Here is a 12,175-nt window from a genome sequence, read left to right as displayed (position 1 = left end):
CATCAAAATGTTATACATTGGGTTCACTGTATAGCCGCATACGATCTGAACCTGAAGCTCAGTTGCTTCATTCATGGTTTTCTTCGCGCAGCTGCTGGGTGCATCTGCGGAACGATGCCTTTTCTCGATTCTAATGCTTATCATTTTGTTCGCGCTTGGCCAGTGTGGTAACTAATCAGAGCAGCTGTTCGTCCGCATTATCAACAAAATCAGCTAGCCTCAAGTGATGGATGATAAGAATGGCATAAAATAAGGCAAAAGTTCCCGCTCCATAATACCCTGCCGCCATCTCGGCGTTTTGACGGCGGACAGCTGCTGGTGTTAACGTGTTAATGCAACTGTTTGGTTCGTTCACAAAAGCTGTTGTAGTCATTGTTTCAGCGTGCTTTTCACCATGGCCTCGCTATGCATGGGTGAGGATCACCTCGCGACGCTGCTGGGATAAAATAAAAAGCAGCGGACACTTTTTGAATTTTGAGAATAAACATTCCTTTGTTTTGCTAGTTCTGATCGGCTATATTGTTTCAATTTCACTACAACGAAATTTTCGCTTCAATGAAATTTTCAATGCGCCCCTTCAGTTTCGTTGTAGCGGGGTTCGACTGTATATAGCTTGCACCGTGTTTTAAGGCTAGGGTCTGCTGCTTAGTTCGATGAATGACGCAAAGTGCAGGTGGCCAATGTGGCCTCCATTTCTCGCTAAAATTAATGCATGTGAGATAAGTTTGAGGCTGGTCAGGCATTTTGGTGCAGCGCGACACAATTTCAGCAAATTTCGTTGTTTTAGCGCAGCAAGAAGGAGAACTGTATCAAACTGGCACAGCTGTTGCACCCCTCGCAGTGTTATAAGATGAGGCTCAGTCCATAAAACACGGAAGGGGGCAAAAGCTGCTAGCTCGGAGGAGGTTAGTGCACCTTCAATTCTGTTTTAAAGAAAACAATTCAATTTTTTTAAATATCACACTTGACGATTTTATGATGTCCCAGAAACCTTGAGTTATCTTTTTTCTGTACTTTTATATCACTCTCATATCTTTCACATATATCATCGATGTTTTAGATGTTTTAATCTAATACAGATGTGCCTGCGTGCACTTCTACCTGGTTCCTTTAAATAAAATAACTTGTTGGAAGTTAGGACTGTGCACTATAGGGGCTATGATAGAATACCAATATGCCCAAGCTCAATTTTTTTTTTTGTTCAGTCATCTTCGTGACCAGGAATGAGACACGGAAATAGGGCAAGCCTCACCACTGGTCCACCAAGCACCAATTAAAACTTGTACACAGACATAACCAGTAATTGAGAAAAGCTTTATTAATGGACGGCCGATATTAACCTGGTGATAAACGCCATGGCCACAAGTTTCAGCATTGTTGAAGCATCTGTATGGAGTGTTTCAGCTGTACATATGGGCACGGAGGCACGATGGAGGAAACAACGAAAGGCCTACGCATCTGTCTTTTCGCTCTGCAGTTCGCCGTGGTCGCGACCGGTGCGTCGGTGCTTGGCCTTCCAGACGACTTTCCACCCATGGGAGGAATTTGCAAGGCCACGCCTGCCATGGATTCGCGCCTGTTGGAAACAACTTGCGTGAACCTGTCCGAGCACATGGAACGCCCCATCACTGATGCGCAGCCGCCACGACGTCATCAAGTTCGGAAACGATATTACCGAGCATCCAGCAGTATCTTTTCTGTAGGCACGGAGGCACAATGGAGGAAACAACAATACGCATCTTTCTTTTCAGTCTGCAGTTCGCCGTGGTCGCGGCCGGTGCGTCAGTGCTTGGCCTTCCGGACGACTTTCCACCCATGGGAGGAATTCGCGAGACCGCCTGCCATGGATCCGCGCCTGTTGGAAACAACTTGCGTGAACCTGTCCTAGCACATGTATCACCCCCTGTAATATCACCGATGCACAGCCGCCACGACAACATCATCAAGTTCGGAAACGATATTACCGAGCATCCAGCAGTATCTCTTCTGTGGGCACGGAGGCACGATGGAGGAAACAACGAAAAGCTTACGCATCTGTCTTTTCGCTCTACAGGTTGGTTGCTTTTCCAAATTACCCTCTGGCAGCTTCCAATCAGATGATCCTTTCCTTATCGTGCTTCCGTGCCCTCAGGCAGTTCGCGAGTGTGCATTGCATCTTCGGCACCTCCTGCTCCTGGGAGGTGACATCGAAACAAATCCTGGTGCTATGACTGAAACCCAGGAAGAGAAGCTTAATTCAGTTTTTAATACTGTGCAACGTATTGAAGCTAACAATGTGAGCCTTCTCGAATCCGTGAACCAGGTTTTGCTCCTACATGCCACCTTAAAAAAAGATTTCGTATCCCTGACGCAAAGAGTAGGCGAGCTCGAGAACAAACTTCAGTCAATGTCGACACAGCACTCTTCCGCGAATGCAGAAAACATTTCCGAGATGCAAGTAATGATCGATGAATTACAGTCAAAAGTGACAGGGAGCAATTCCGGGCTTGGCCCCACGCATGAGAAAGAGCTTTTGAGAATTCAAGACAAAATAGATGACTTGGAAAACCGCTCCCGCCGGTCTAACTTACCTTTTTACGGAGTCGCCGATACTGACGATTAAAAGCCGTGGGAGGCCTCTGAGCGAATCGTAAAAGAGCTCTGTTCAAGCCATTTTGGCATATCTGTTTCCTCTATTTCTAGAGCTCACCGCCTGGGCCGGTTTTCAGCGGATAAGAAGCGTCCAATCATTGCAAAATTTTTTAACGAGAAAGAAGTCCAATCCATTTTGAGCAAGGACTTCAAACTGAAAAACACAACACTAAGCATAGCAAAAGACTATTCTGAGGCCGTGCGCGACAAAAGACGCAAACTACTGCATTTTTCAAAGAGCTTAAAGAAAGACGGTGACCGTATTCGTCTCGTTTTCAATAAGTTGTTCTTTAACGATGACGTTTACATGTGGGACACAGAGTCGAACAGTGCTAAACAACTTTCACGTCGCAACAACACTTGACGCATCCCAAATGTCCATCCCCTTGTCTTCTCATATCACCAACCAGTACCTTTATATCAGCGACCTGAAGCAAACGAATCATCAACTAGTTCCCTTGATCACGTACACGGCTTTCATTTTCCTTACAAACAAGCCAGAAGTACCCTCAGTATACGGAACAAAAAAAGTTCATCCCAAACCTCAGCAGTTAAGGCGTCGATAAATAAGGCATCACGCGAAATAACTTTCGCAAATGTGAATGCGCACAGCATGATGAAGAAATTAGATGCTTTAGAATCGTTGCTTATCAGCCTCAAACCCGACTTCTTGGCCGTTACTGAAACGTGGCTAACAAGTGATATCGAAGATGCTGAGCTAACACCCCCAAACTACGCCATCATACGCAAAGATAGACCAACACGAGGCGGCGGCGTAGCTGTCTTTATAAGTAAAAGAATCCCCTTCACATTACTTCCAGACGTAGAAGGCGTAGAGGCTGTTTTTTGAAAACTTTAATTCACAACCCAAGTTATCGTTCTCGGGTGTGCATACCGCGCCCCTTCATCAAACCTTGAATGTATGGATGCCCTGTGCTCATATATGCGGCGTCACGCATCTAATGCCAGAGTTATTCAAGTGGGGGACTTTAATCTGCCTGACTTCAATTGGGAATCAATGCAGTACCACAGCGCCTGCTCCAAAATAATTTGCAATTTAATTCTTTCTTTAAACCTTTCACAAATAGTGATGCAGCCTACGCGTGTACAGGGACAGAACTCAAGTTTGCTGGACTTAATCTTTCTCACTGATAACTTTCCGGTACATGAAGCTACGATAGAACTTCTAGACGGCATTTCAGACCATAAAATAACTTATTGTAGGATACTTATAAAGGACAGTGAAACCCCTGCATACGCAATGGAAACATTTCCAGACTTTTGTAATGCCGATGACGTAGCAATACCTAACTTACTGTTCGACGAATTTCCATCATTTCAAGAATTAGCCTCTGGCTCCACTGCGACTATAGAAATGTTGTGGCATAAATTCAAAGAAATTGTTCTTTTTTGCTTACAAAACTACGTTCCTTCGAAGAAAAAGAAGACCAGAAAAATGAATCCATGGGTCACACGTGTCGTTATACATGCTAAAAGAAAGGTGAAGCGTTTGAGGAAAAATCTAAAAGAGAAACCAAATATTTATGGCCGACACAATCTGAGTGCAGGTATAACTGACATGAAAAATAGAATAAAGGCCGCCAAGTCTACTTATTTTAAAAAAAACTCTACCTCATTTCATAAAAAGTTACCCGACGAAATTTTGGCAATACATGAATCCCAAGGTCCGTAAAATGACCCATGAAACGCCTGAAGAAAATGCCTATTCCGCAAACGTATTGAATAGCTATTTCCAATCAATTTTTACAGTTGACAACGGAAAACAGCCTCACATAAAAATTAGAGACGAGAAATCTATTAAGCGATTGTTCGTTTCAGAAGAGGGAGTTTTCAACTTACTATTGAAGTTGGATGGCAAAAAAGTTCCGGACCAGACAACATACCTAACGCGTTTTTAAAAATATATGCTGAATGGATAACAAAATACCTGTGCCTGCTTTTTAGCCAATCGTTGTCGTCGCATACCCTACCAAAGGAGTGGAAAATAGCAAAAGTGATTCCTATACATAAATACGGAAATAAAAACGAACCTTCCAATTATCGGCCCGTCTCATTAACATGTACGGTTGGTAAACTGCTCGAACACATAATCTTAAAGCAAATAACGAAACACCTAGAAGAACACAAAATACTGTCCCCTTTTCAACACGGTTTCCGCCAGGGCATGTCTACTGTAACACAACTCATTGAAATGGTCCATGATGCCTCATTAAGCATCGATCGCCAAAAAACAAATTGATCTTATTCTGCTAGATTTCTCGAAAGCATTTGATCGGGTGTCGCACAGCAAACTCATCTTGAAACTCCATCTTCTTCTAGGCACGAGCCAAATGGTTGACTGGATTACTAACTTCCTAACAGACAGGTCGCAGTTCGTGGAATTAAACCATGTCCAATCTTCAATCGTACCGGTGACCTCTGACGTACCGTAAGGCAGTGTTTTGGCGCCGGTATTATTCTTAATTTTTGTGAACGATCTTCGTTCATCTGTTAATGTTGGATGCAGATTATTTGCAGATGACTGCATCCTGTACAAAGAAATCCACTGAAATCCACTCACACGATGACCATATCGCCTTAAATACAGCGCTAGACGCAGTTTCAGCCTGGTGCACTGATTGGCAAATGAACATCAACGAAAAAAAGTCCGCGCTCTTATCTATAACTAGAGAAAAGAATCCATTCAATTTCAATTACATCATCAATTCAGCTACCCTTTCTAAAGTCATGAAACATAAGTATCTAGGGGTCATTCTGTCACATGACCTATAGTGGGACGCTCATATTCATTACATCACATCATAGCACCCCCTGAAAAGACTGTTATTTATAAAAAGGCGATTACAGCAAGCACCACTACACACAAAGTTACTGGCCTACAATACACTTATACGACCCATCCTGGAGTACGCAAACACTGCCTGGTTCCCGTACACAAAAAAACTAACCAGCAAGCTCAAAGGTGTTCAACGAAAAGCGCTTAGGGTCATCTTTAACAAATTTAACCGAACAGATTCACCTACGGAGCTGCTTAAAAAGGCTGGACTACTAACCATAAAAAACCGGGCGATATTGGCACGCTTAAAGCTGATGTACCAACTGTTACATGGTCAACTAAACATAGACAAGTCCCGCTACATAAAGCTATCCGCAGCTAGAACTACCCACCACAAATACTCTCATACCCTTCCCCCTTACAGATTTCACACAGATGCCTTCAAATTTTCGTTCTTCCCGCTTGCGATCAGAGAATGGAATAACCTGTCCCCTTCCATTACCAGTAGCACATCCTTAGCCACTTTCACAAAACTAGTAGAAAGCGACTTGATAGCCTCGCAAACATAATATGGTGCTATGTGATCTTTCTTGTTATTTAAGTAAAGTGCCAATATGATTTTACTTTGAGAAATGTGCTCATATGTTTTCTTTTTTTTGTTTTGTTAATTTTTTTCTTATTATTTTTCCCTTTCTATTGACTGTACTTAATCACTGCCTTAGATTGTCCACCTGTTATAATCCCTCTGGGATTGACAGTATGTATAAATAAATAAATAAATAAATAAATATAACGAGAAAATTCTAGAGAACGGAAAAAGCAGCAGGAGCTGTGAGAAGGCCCCCCAAAGCAATGGGACAATGGCAGTCCCCCCCCCCCCCCCCCCCCCCCCCCGCAAATGGTGACCTGCCTGTGATCTATAGGAGATGCAAATGCTTGATTTTAGCACGAGTGTCTATCTTTCCTGTCCAACCTACCATCGAGGCTTGTAGCAGAGAAGGGAGGAGGTTGTGATCCAGGGGCATGACCCCCCCCCACAATCGAAATTCAAATGGAGGGGGTGTTCTACCATAGAAAAATAATGACAATAGGTGTTCTTCCAGGCATTACATGATTGCCCCTCCCCCCCCACCCTTTCCAAAAAAATTTTTGGCTACTGCTGCTCCTAGCATCATCCAGCTTCCTTGTTTTACGTCCTAGTGCAAGCTTCGCCCTTCTTTCCCATCCATCTGTCGCCTGAATTCTGCATATCGCTGTCGCTGACAAAGTTAAGGGGACACTAATGAGAAATGACTTTGTTTAGATTATGGGGGTGCTATCACCCCCTCTAAAGTCGTTTGTGCCTCATGGCGCACACGTGCTAGCGGAAAATGCACATTTAGGGATAACAACGATTGAACAATAGGTGGCGCAGTACTCGCGCATGGTCTTCCCTACCACCATCATCATCATTACGGTTAGCGTGATAGCACTAACCATAATGATGATGATTGTCTGGCACGAGGTTTGGTGGCCAGTCAGAGATTGGCGAGTCTCTTTGGCATATGGCGGCTGGCGCAGATGGTCCGCTTCCGACAGGATCCCACGGGATGCGGCGACACCAGGTCGCATCTCGTGGGTACCTAGCGGTGAGTGAACATCGGCGACGGCTTCTTCGCATTACCTTGTTTGTTCTTATGTTGACTGAGTGTACTGGAATATTGTTTAAGGTAACTTTAGTGTCTTGATTACTAGTGATGTAATTGATTTGGCTGATGATATTGTTGTTGTAAACGTAGTTATATAAATGTTTGTTTGGTTCGACCGTGCCAACTGTGTCCGTGTCTTTCGAGAGCGGTTCTTATTTCGTGACCCAACAAGACTGATAAACTGCACTCTGAGAAATCTAATGCCATAAGTGTCACTGTTATGAGTTCATTATTAAGCAGAGAAACTCAAGGTTGAAGTTTCATGTCTTAATTTAGCGCCGATATCTCCATGCATGACGTAACAAATTGTAAGATGTGTTCTTCATATTTTCGTGACATTGGCTTGATGAAATTTTCCGAAACTTTGTATGTTAAGTCTATGGCGTCCACAGATGACAATGTGTTTCCTTTTTATCGAGTACAAGCTATGCAAGGTCAAGTAAACACCTTCAAAATTTACTACATCAAGGTGTTTGGGGTGGGGATCTCACGGTGGCGTCTCTACCCACACATTCTTTTCGTGCCTCTTCTCACCTACCAAGTGTAATGTTAGAGTGGTGTATTCAACTGTACTTTGCTGATATGCAAAAAATGGTCTTGCTATACTGTGGCATCAAGGAGACATCTGCCAACATAGGTGGCATCACCTACCAGCAAGAAAGGTTGAAATGAATGTCACAATGTAGGCCTGGCACTCTCGGAAAGGAAACATTACCTCAGAGGAGGCGACGGAGGGCGAGCCCCCGGACTCGCTGGCTGTGGAGGAGGCACTCGATCGGCGGTCGCGGCCCTGGGTGGCGAAGGGCATGAGGCTGTTGCGAATCTGCTGGAGCGCCTTTTGGCGGTACTCTTTGTGCGCACCACCCCCAGGCCCACCGCCGGGGGGCTCGCCGCCGCAGGGACGCATCATGCCTCAGCCCTTCTCAGGGAGGTCCCCCCCCATCGGGTCGGGGACCCCCTCCTCCGCCCGACGACAACCCCGCAGCCCTGCACAAGAAACATGGCGAGTTAGTCGCCAGAGCCTTTCACGGGTCAAGGGCAGAGTTTGCAATTTTTACCTCTGACCATACTCGGTTCTAATAAGAACAACAGGACAGGACACTACTCTTAGGTAACATCATTATATTGCATCACACAGCTTTTAGAAGAAAAAACAGATCTGAATACAAGGCACCAAAACTAACACAACACGAGCGTTCTCACCAAACAGTGTGTGTCATGTGCAATCTCACCGCTTTCATTGAGCACCAGCTAAGAAAACGAATTCCATGTTGAATAAATTGAGACCGCAACGCTGACTGAATGAAAAGGCCTCTGAAAGCTGATGAAAATGGTAGGAAAAAGAAGGTTGCGATTGAAAATCCATGAAGGGGGGTTGTGCTGAGCCGACACTTTAACAAGCGAACTTTCCTTCCTCAAGGCTAGAACAGAACTGATTTCTTTAGTGCTGATGTGCCTACGCTTCGTACCCACTCCTCCATCCTTAGAAAGGGAGGCGCAACATGGACACCCGTGTGTCAGAGAGCGGGGGAAAGGGGGCTGCGACAACACATCAATAATAATATTATGGTCCCAAGAATATACTGGCTTGTCTGCAGTCTCTGCGCCATCCACATGCAAAGCCGTGTCCGCGCTACTGATGCATGCGCAGGGGGCACTGTAGTCCATCAGAGAACGTTGGTGTCACATTTGCATAGGCTGCACAGAGGGGGATCGGTGGCACATCGTGCCTTGTCTTTTATTATTGTACTCCCGGATGAAATACTCAATCTGTTTCAGTATGAGTGGGCAGAGACTGAACTGTCTTTAACTTACCAAACATTACATCTAATGTCATTTCTCTTCGGCGCACTAACATTACCCCAGTGGCAGAAGCAGCCACTCATTGAACAGGATGCGGATGCTTGAAGAAAAAGTAAGGGGTGAAATATCAAATTTTTTGTGTATTTGGAAAGGCTTCCACTATAGTAACAAAAGTATGAACTGTTTGTAAACTCACTTTTCTCGTCCGTATGTAAACATTTCTAAGAATGAAAAAATCATACCATGTTACTGCACAAAGTCTATGAATAATACAGATTGGTTCTTGGTGTGTCACAGAGAAAAGAAAACGCAATGATAATTTCTGAAAGGGAAAATTCATCACATACGTAAGTATACTTCAGTTAAGGACTGTTTGATTTTTTTTGCACAATTAGGAAAGTTCATAATATTTCGTCAAATAACAATGTTCACGGCCACACAACATAATTATGCCAGAAATACCTCAAACTTTAACAGCGGAACATTCACACAAAAAGCTATCAGAAGCTTAAGCTATCAGAAGCTTATGTGTATCAGCCTCTCATATGCCATCAGAAGCATATTACTGCTCTTGTGATTCATGTCATCGTTTGTATTTTCTGTCTTCTTCCCTATATGCGTTCGTTCTTGAAAACTGTTGAAGGCTGCAGGAATTGACGCGAAATAGATGCGAAGGGGGCATTATTCGCGCAAACGGTGGATGGTAATTTCAATCTTTTCGGTCGCACACAACACAACAAAAAATTAATGTACAACTGCATGCACATGCTTTTTTTTCTTTTTCAACATTTCACATGCTCACAAAAGGCGCATTCTTGGCACAATTAAAAAAAATTACAACATATCCACGGACTGAATAATGATGAGTGGGGCGTCCATTCGTCCATTCGTGCATACGTCCAACCGTGGGTCGATCTGTCCGTCCGCCAGCCTAGTGAACACTCCAAGTACCACTATCTCGCAACTTTTCATCATACATTATATACAAGTACCACCATCTAGTGGACATTCCAAGAACTAAGCAAATGTGGCTACCTACTACATACATCGAGGACGCGCGACCCACGGCTTAAGGAGCTTCGACATTCCAAGAACTAAACGAGAGGTGGCTACCTACTACATACATCGAGGACGCATGACCCACAGCTTAAGGAGCTTCACCCACCGGTGGTTACAAACGGGTATGTGCCACCGGTGGTTACAATCGATAACGAGACGAACGGGTGACGCGATAAGGAGCTCCGCCACTAAAAATGTTTAACAAAATGTGCCACTTAATGACATCTATTAGCCGCTCGCCACCTCACTAGTCTCGCACTGCAATTATTTCTTTGCTTTACTACGTTTGTTTTTAATGACGTATGGGGACCGCTTAATTCATGCTGTACAAGCCCAACAAGACATTCAACACTGTTTTCGTTTCATGAAAAGTGAACATACATGACGGAATCACCTTGCGTTTCGCCTTTCTTTTCGCGTTTTAATTTCGCTTATCGCGTTTTAATTTCGGCATGAGTTTACATTTGGCAAGCACACACGTCATCATTAAATAATTAAAGAAGGTAGACATGCATAATAAAAAGATACGAGAGCTAAACCACCAAGAAAGAGCCCAAGATGTTTCTCCAACAGGCAACGGCAACAGCAGTTTTGTGTGAGAAAAGTATTTACTGTTAGTTCACATTGGAAGCCGACTAAGAAGCAAAAATGTGGGCACCGAAGGCGTCAATACCACTACTAATTTGTACTCGATGTCATTATTTGTAATAAAAAACACCGCAGAACTTTGGCCTAAAAAGGTACGCGAACGCCAAGGCGCAAACAGCTGCGCGAGTCTGTCCGTAGGCATGAGTTGCAGGAGGGGAGGCTGCTCAAGGAACTCCGATAGCGTACAGCGCCACCACCACATGCATCACCGAGCGGTGGTGGCAGGGAGTGGAGACGAAAGACTAGCCAGTATATTCTAGGGACCATAATATTATTATGAGGGGTCTCACATATCACAACAACGATATGGTTATGAGAGACGCTATAGTGGAGGGCTTTGAAAATTTCGGCCAGCTGGTGCTCTTTGAAGTGCACGGACATTCGGGTCAGCAGTCAAGCACCCTAGCCACTGATCTACCAAGGCAGACTGGAGCAAACGAGGAAGCGAGCGACAGCAGGAAAGAAAAGGAATTAAGAGCAAGAGAGACCATGTGACAAAGAAGGCAGTGAGAAAGGGAATTGATGGGGACGAGAGATGTGATGTGACTACACAAGGCTGTGACCCCCCCACTGTGCTGAGCGTTGGTCTTGTTGTCACTTTTGTCCATGGGCGCCATGCTGAAACCCCCGTGTTCACATGTTCTGAAACCCCAGTACCCTTCTCTTGTAACGAGCGTCAAGAAGCGGGAAGCAACAAAAGGAATAGAATGTGGCAACTTCGACTGTCCATGAGCCAATATCCTTATGGGCATTTATTCCGGATGGCTTGTTTGGCAAGACGGCAAAGCAGACAAACCGTGCATGTTGTGTCCAAATGCTCAAAGTTTTTACTCCTTTGCTGCCTTTCCAGGTAAAGACGGCAGCAGTAACCCAACCACCAACTTGTTCCGTGAAGAGCCCCACTTCCCCTCTATTCAGTGAAACTGACCAAAGGAGCTTTGCATCATGAAGTGCGAGTACTATTCAGCGACCCTGTGTTATTGACTGATGCCCTAGCGGGCGGGGTCATGTGTGCGATTGGTGCCTCAATCAAGGAGGAGGAGCCCGGCAGGGCTTAAAACAATGCTGCAAAGTGCAGGGCGTTGCCCTGAACCATGATTTGATTGTTGATCCACCATGCTCGTGGTTTGCAGAACTAACCTCTTATGCTGTAAATAGTTGCAAATAGTGCCAGTAAACCTGTTTGCTTTTCGTTTCCCAAACTTGTCAGCATGGTTTCCTCCACGCGAAGTTGTGCCATGCTATCACAGGAATCCGGGTCCGACGTAACTTTGATGTCTCGGCTACTCACATCAGCGGGGACGTGTCGGTGACAAGATTAGGCATTTCCTCAAAGGTATTGCTGAGGATGTCTAATATTTCCTCATCGATGAGGACACCTTGGCGTCTGTAGCGGACGTAATCCAACACTGCCGCACGTTTAAGACACTGAAGGCTAGGCGCGTCATTCCCAAATTTGGGAGACTTGCCAACGTCACCATCGTTGTGTCGACATACCTCCAACATCATCCTGTGATCTTGTCTCAATGATCAGACAAATCGTACGTAA

General features: G+C 44.7%; 1 protein-coding gene across 2 annotated transcripts in view; it reads right to left on the bottom strand.

Moving 5' to 3' along the window:
* Positions 1 to 12,175, bottom strand: part of wts (serine/threonine-protein kinase warts) — a 264,916-nt gene that overhangs the window by 197,920 nt on the left and 54,821 nt on the right. For both annotated transcript variants that reach the window (XM_075896365.1, XM_037424377.2), the window contains one exon: positions 7,832 to 8,103. In XM_075896365.1, the coding sequence (XP_075752480.1) occupies positions 7,832 to 8,026 (195 nt within the window). In that variant the 5' untranslated portion in view covers positions 8,027 to 8,103. The remainder of the gene's footprint in view (positions 1 to 7,831; positions 8,104 to 12,175) is intronic.

The sequence above is a fragment of the Rhipicephalus microplus genome, chromosome 5 (genome assembly GCF_043290135.1).
Source record: "Rhipicephalus microplus isolate Deutch F79 chromosome 5, USDA_Rmic, whole genome shotgun sequence".
In the NCBI taxonomy this organism is placed as follows: Eukaryota; Metazoa; Arthropoda; class Arachnida; order Ixodida; family Ixodidae; genus Rhipicephalus; species Rhipicephalus microplus.
Note: the sequence above shows the minus strand (reverse complement) of the source record. Positions and strands in the feature narration are given on the sequence as shown.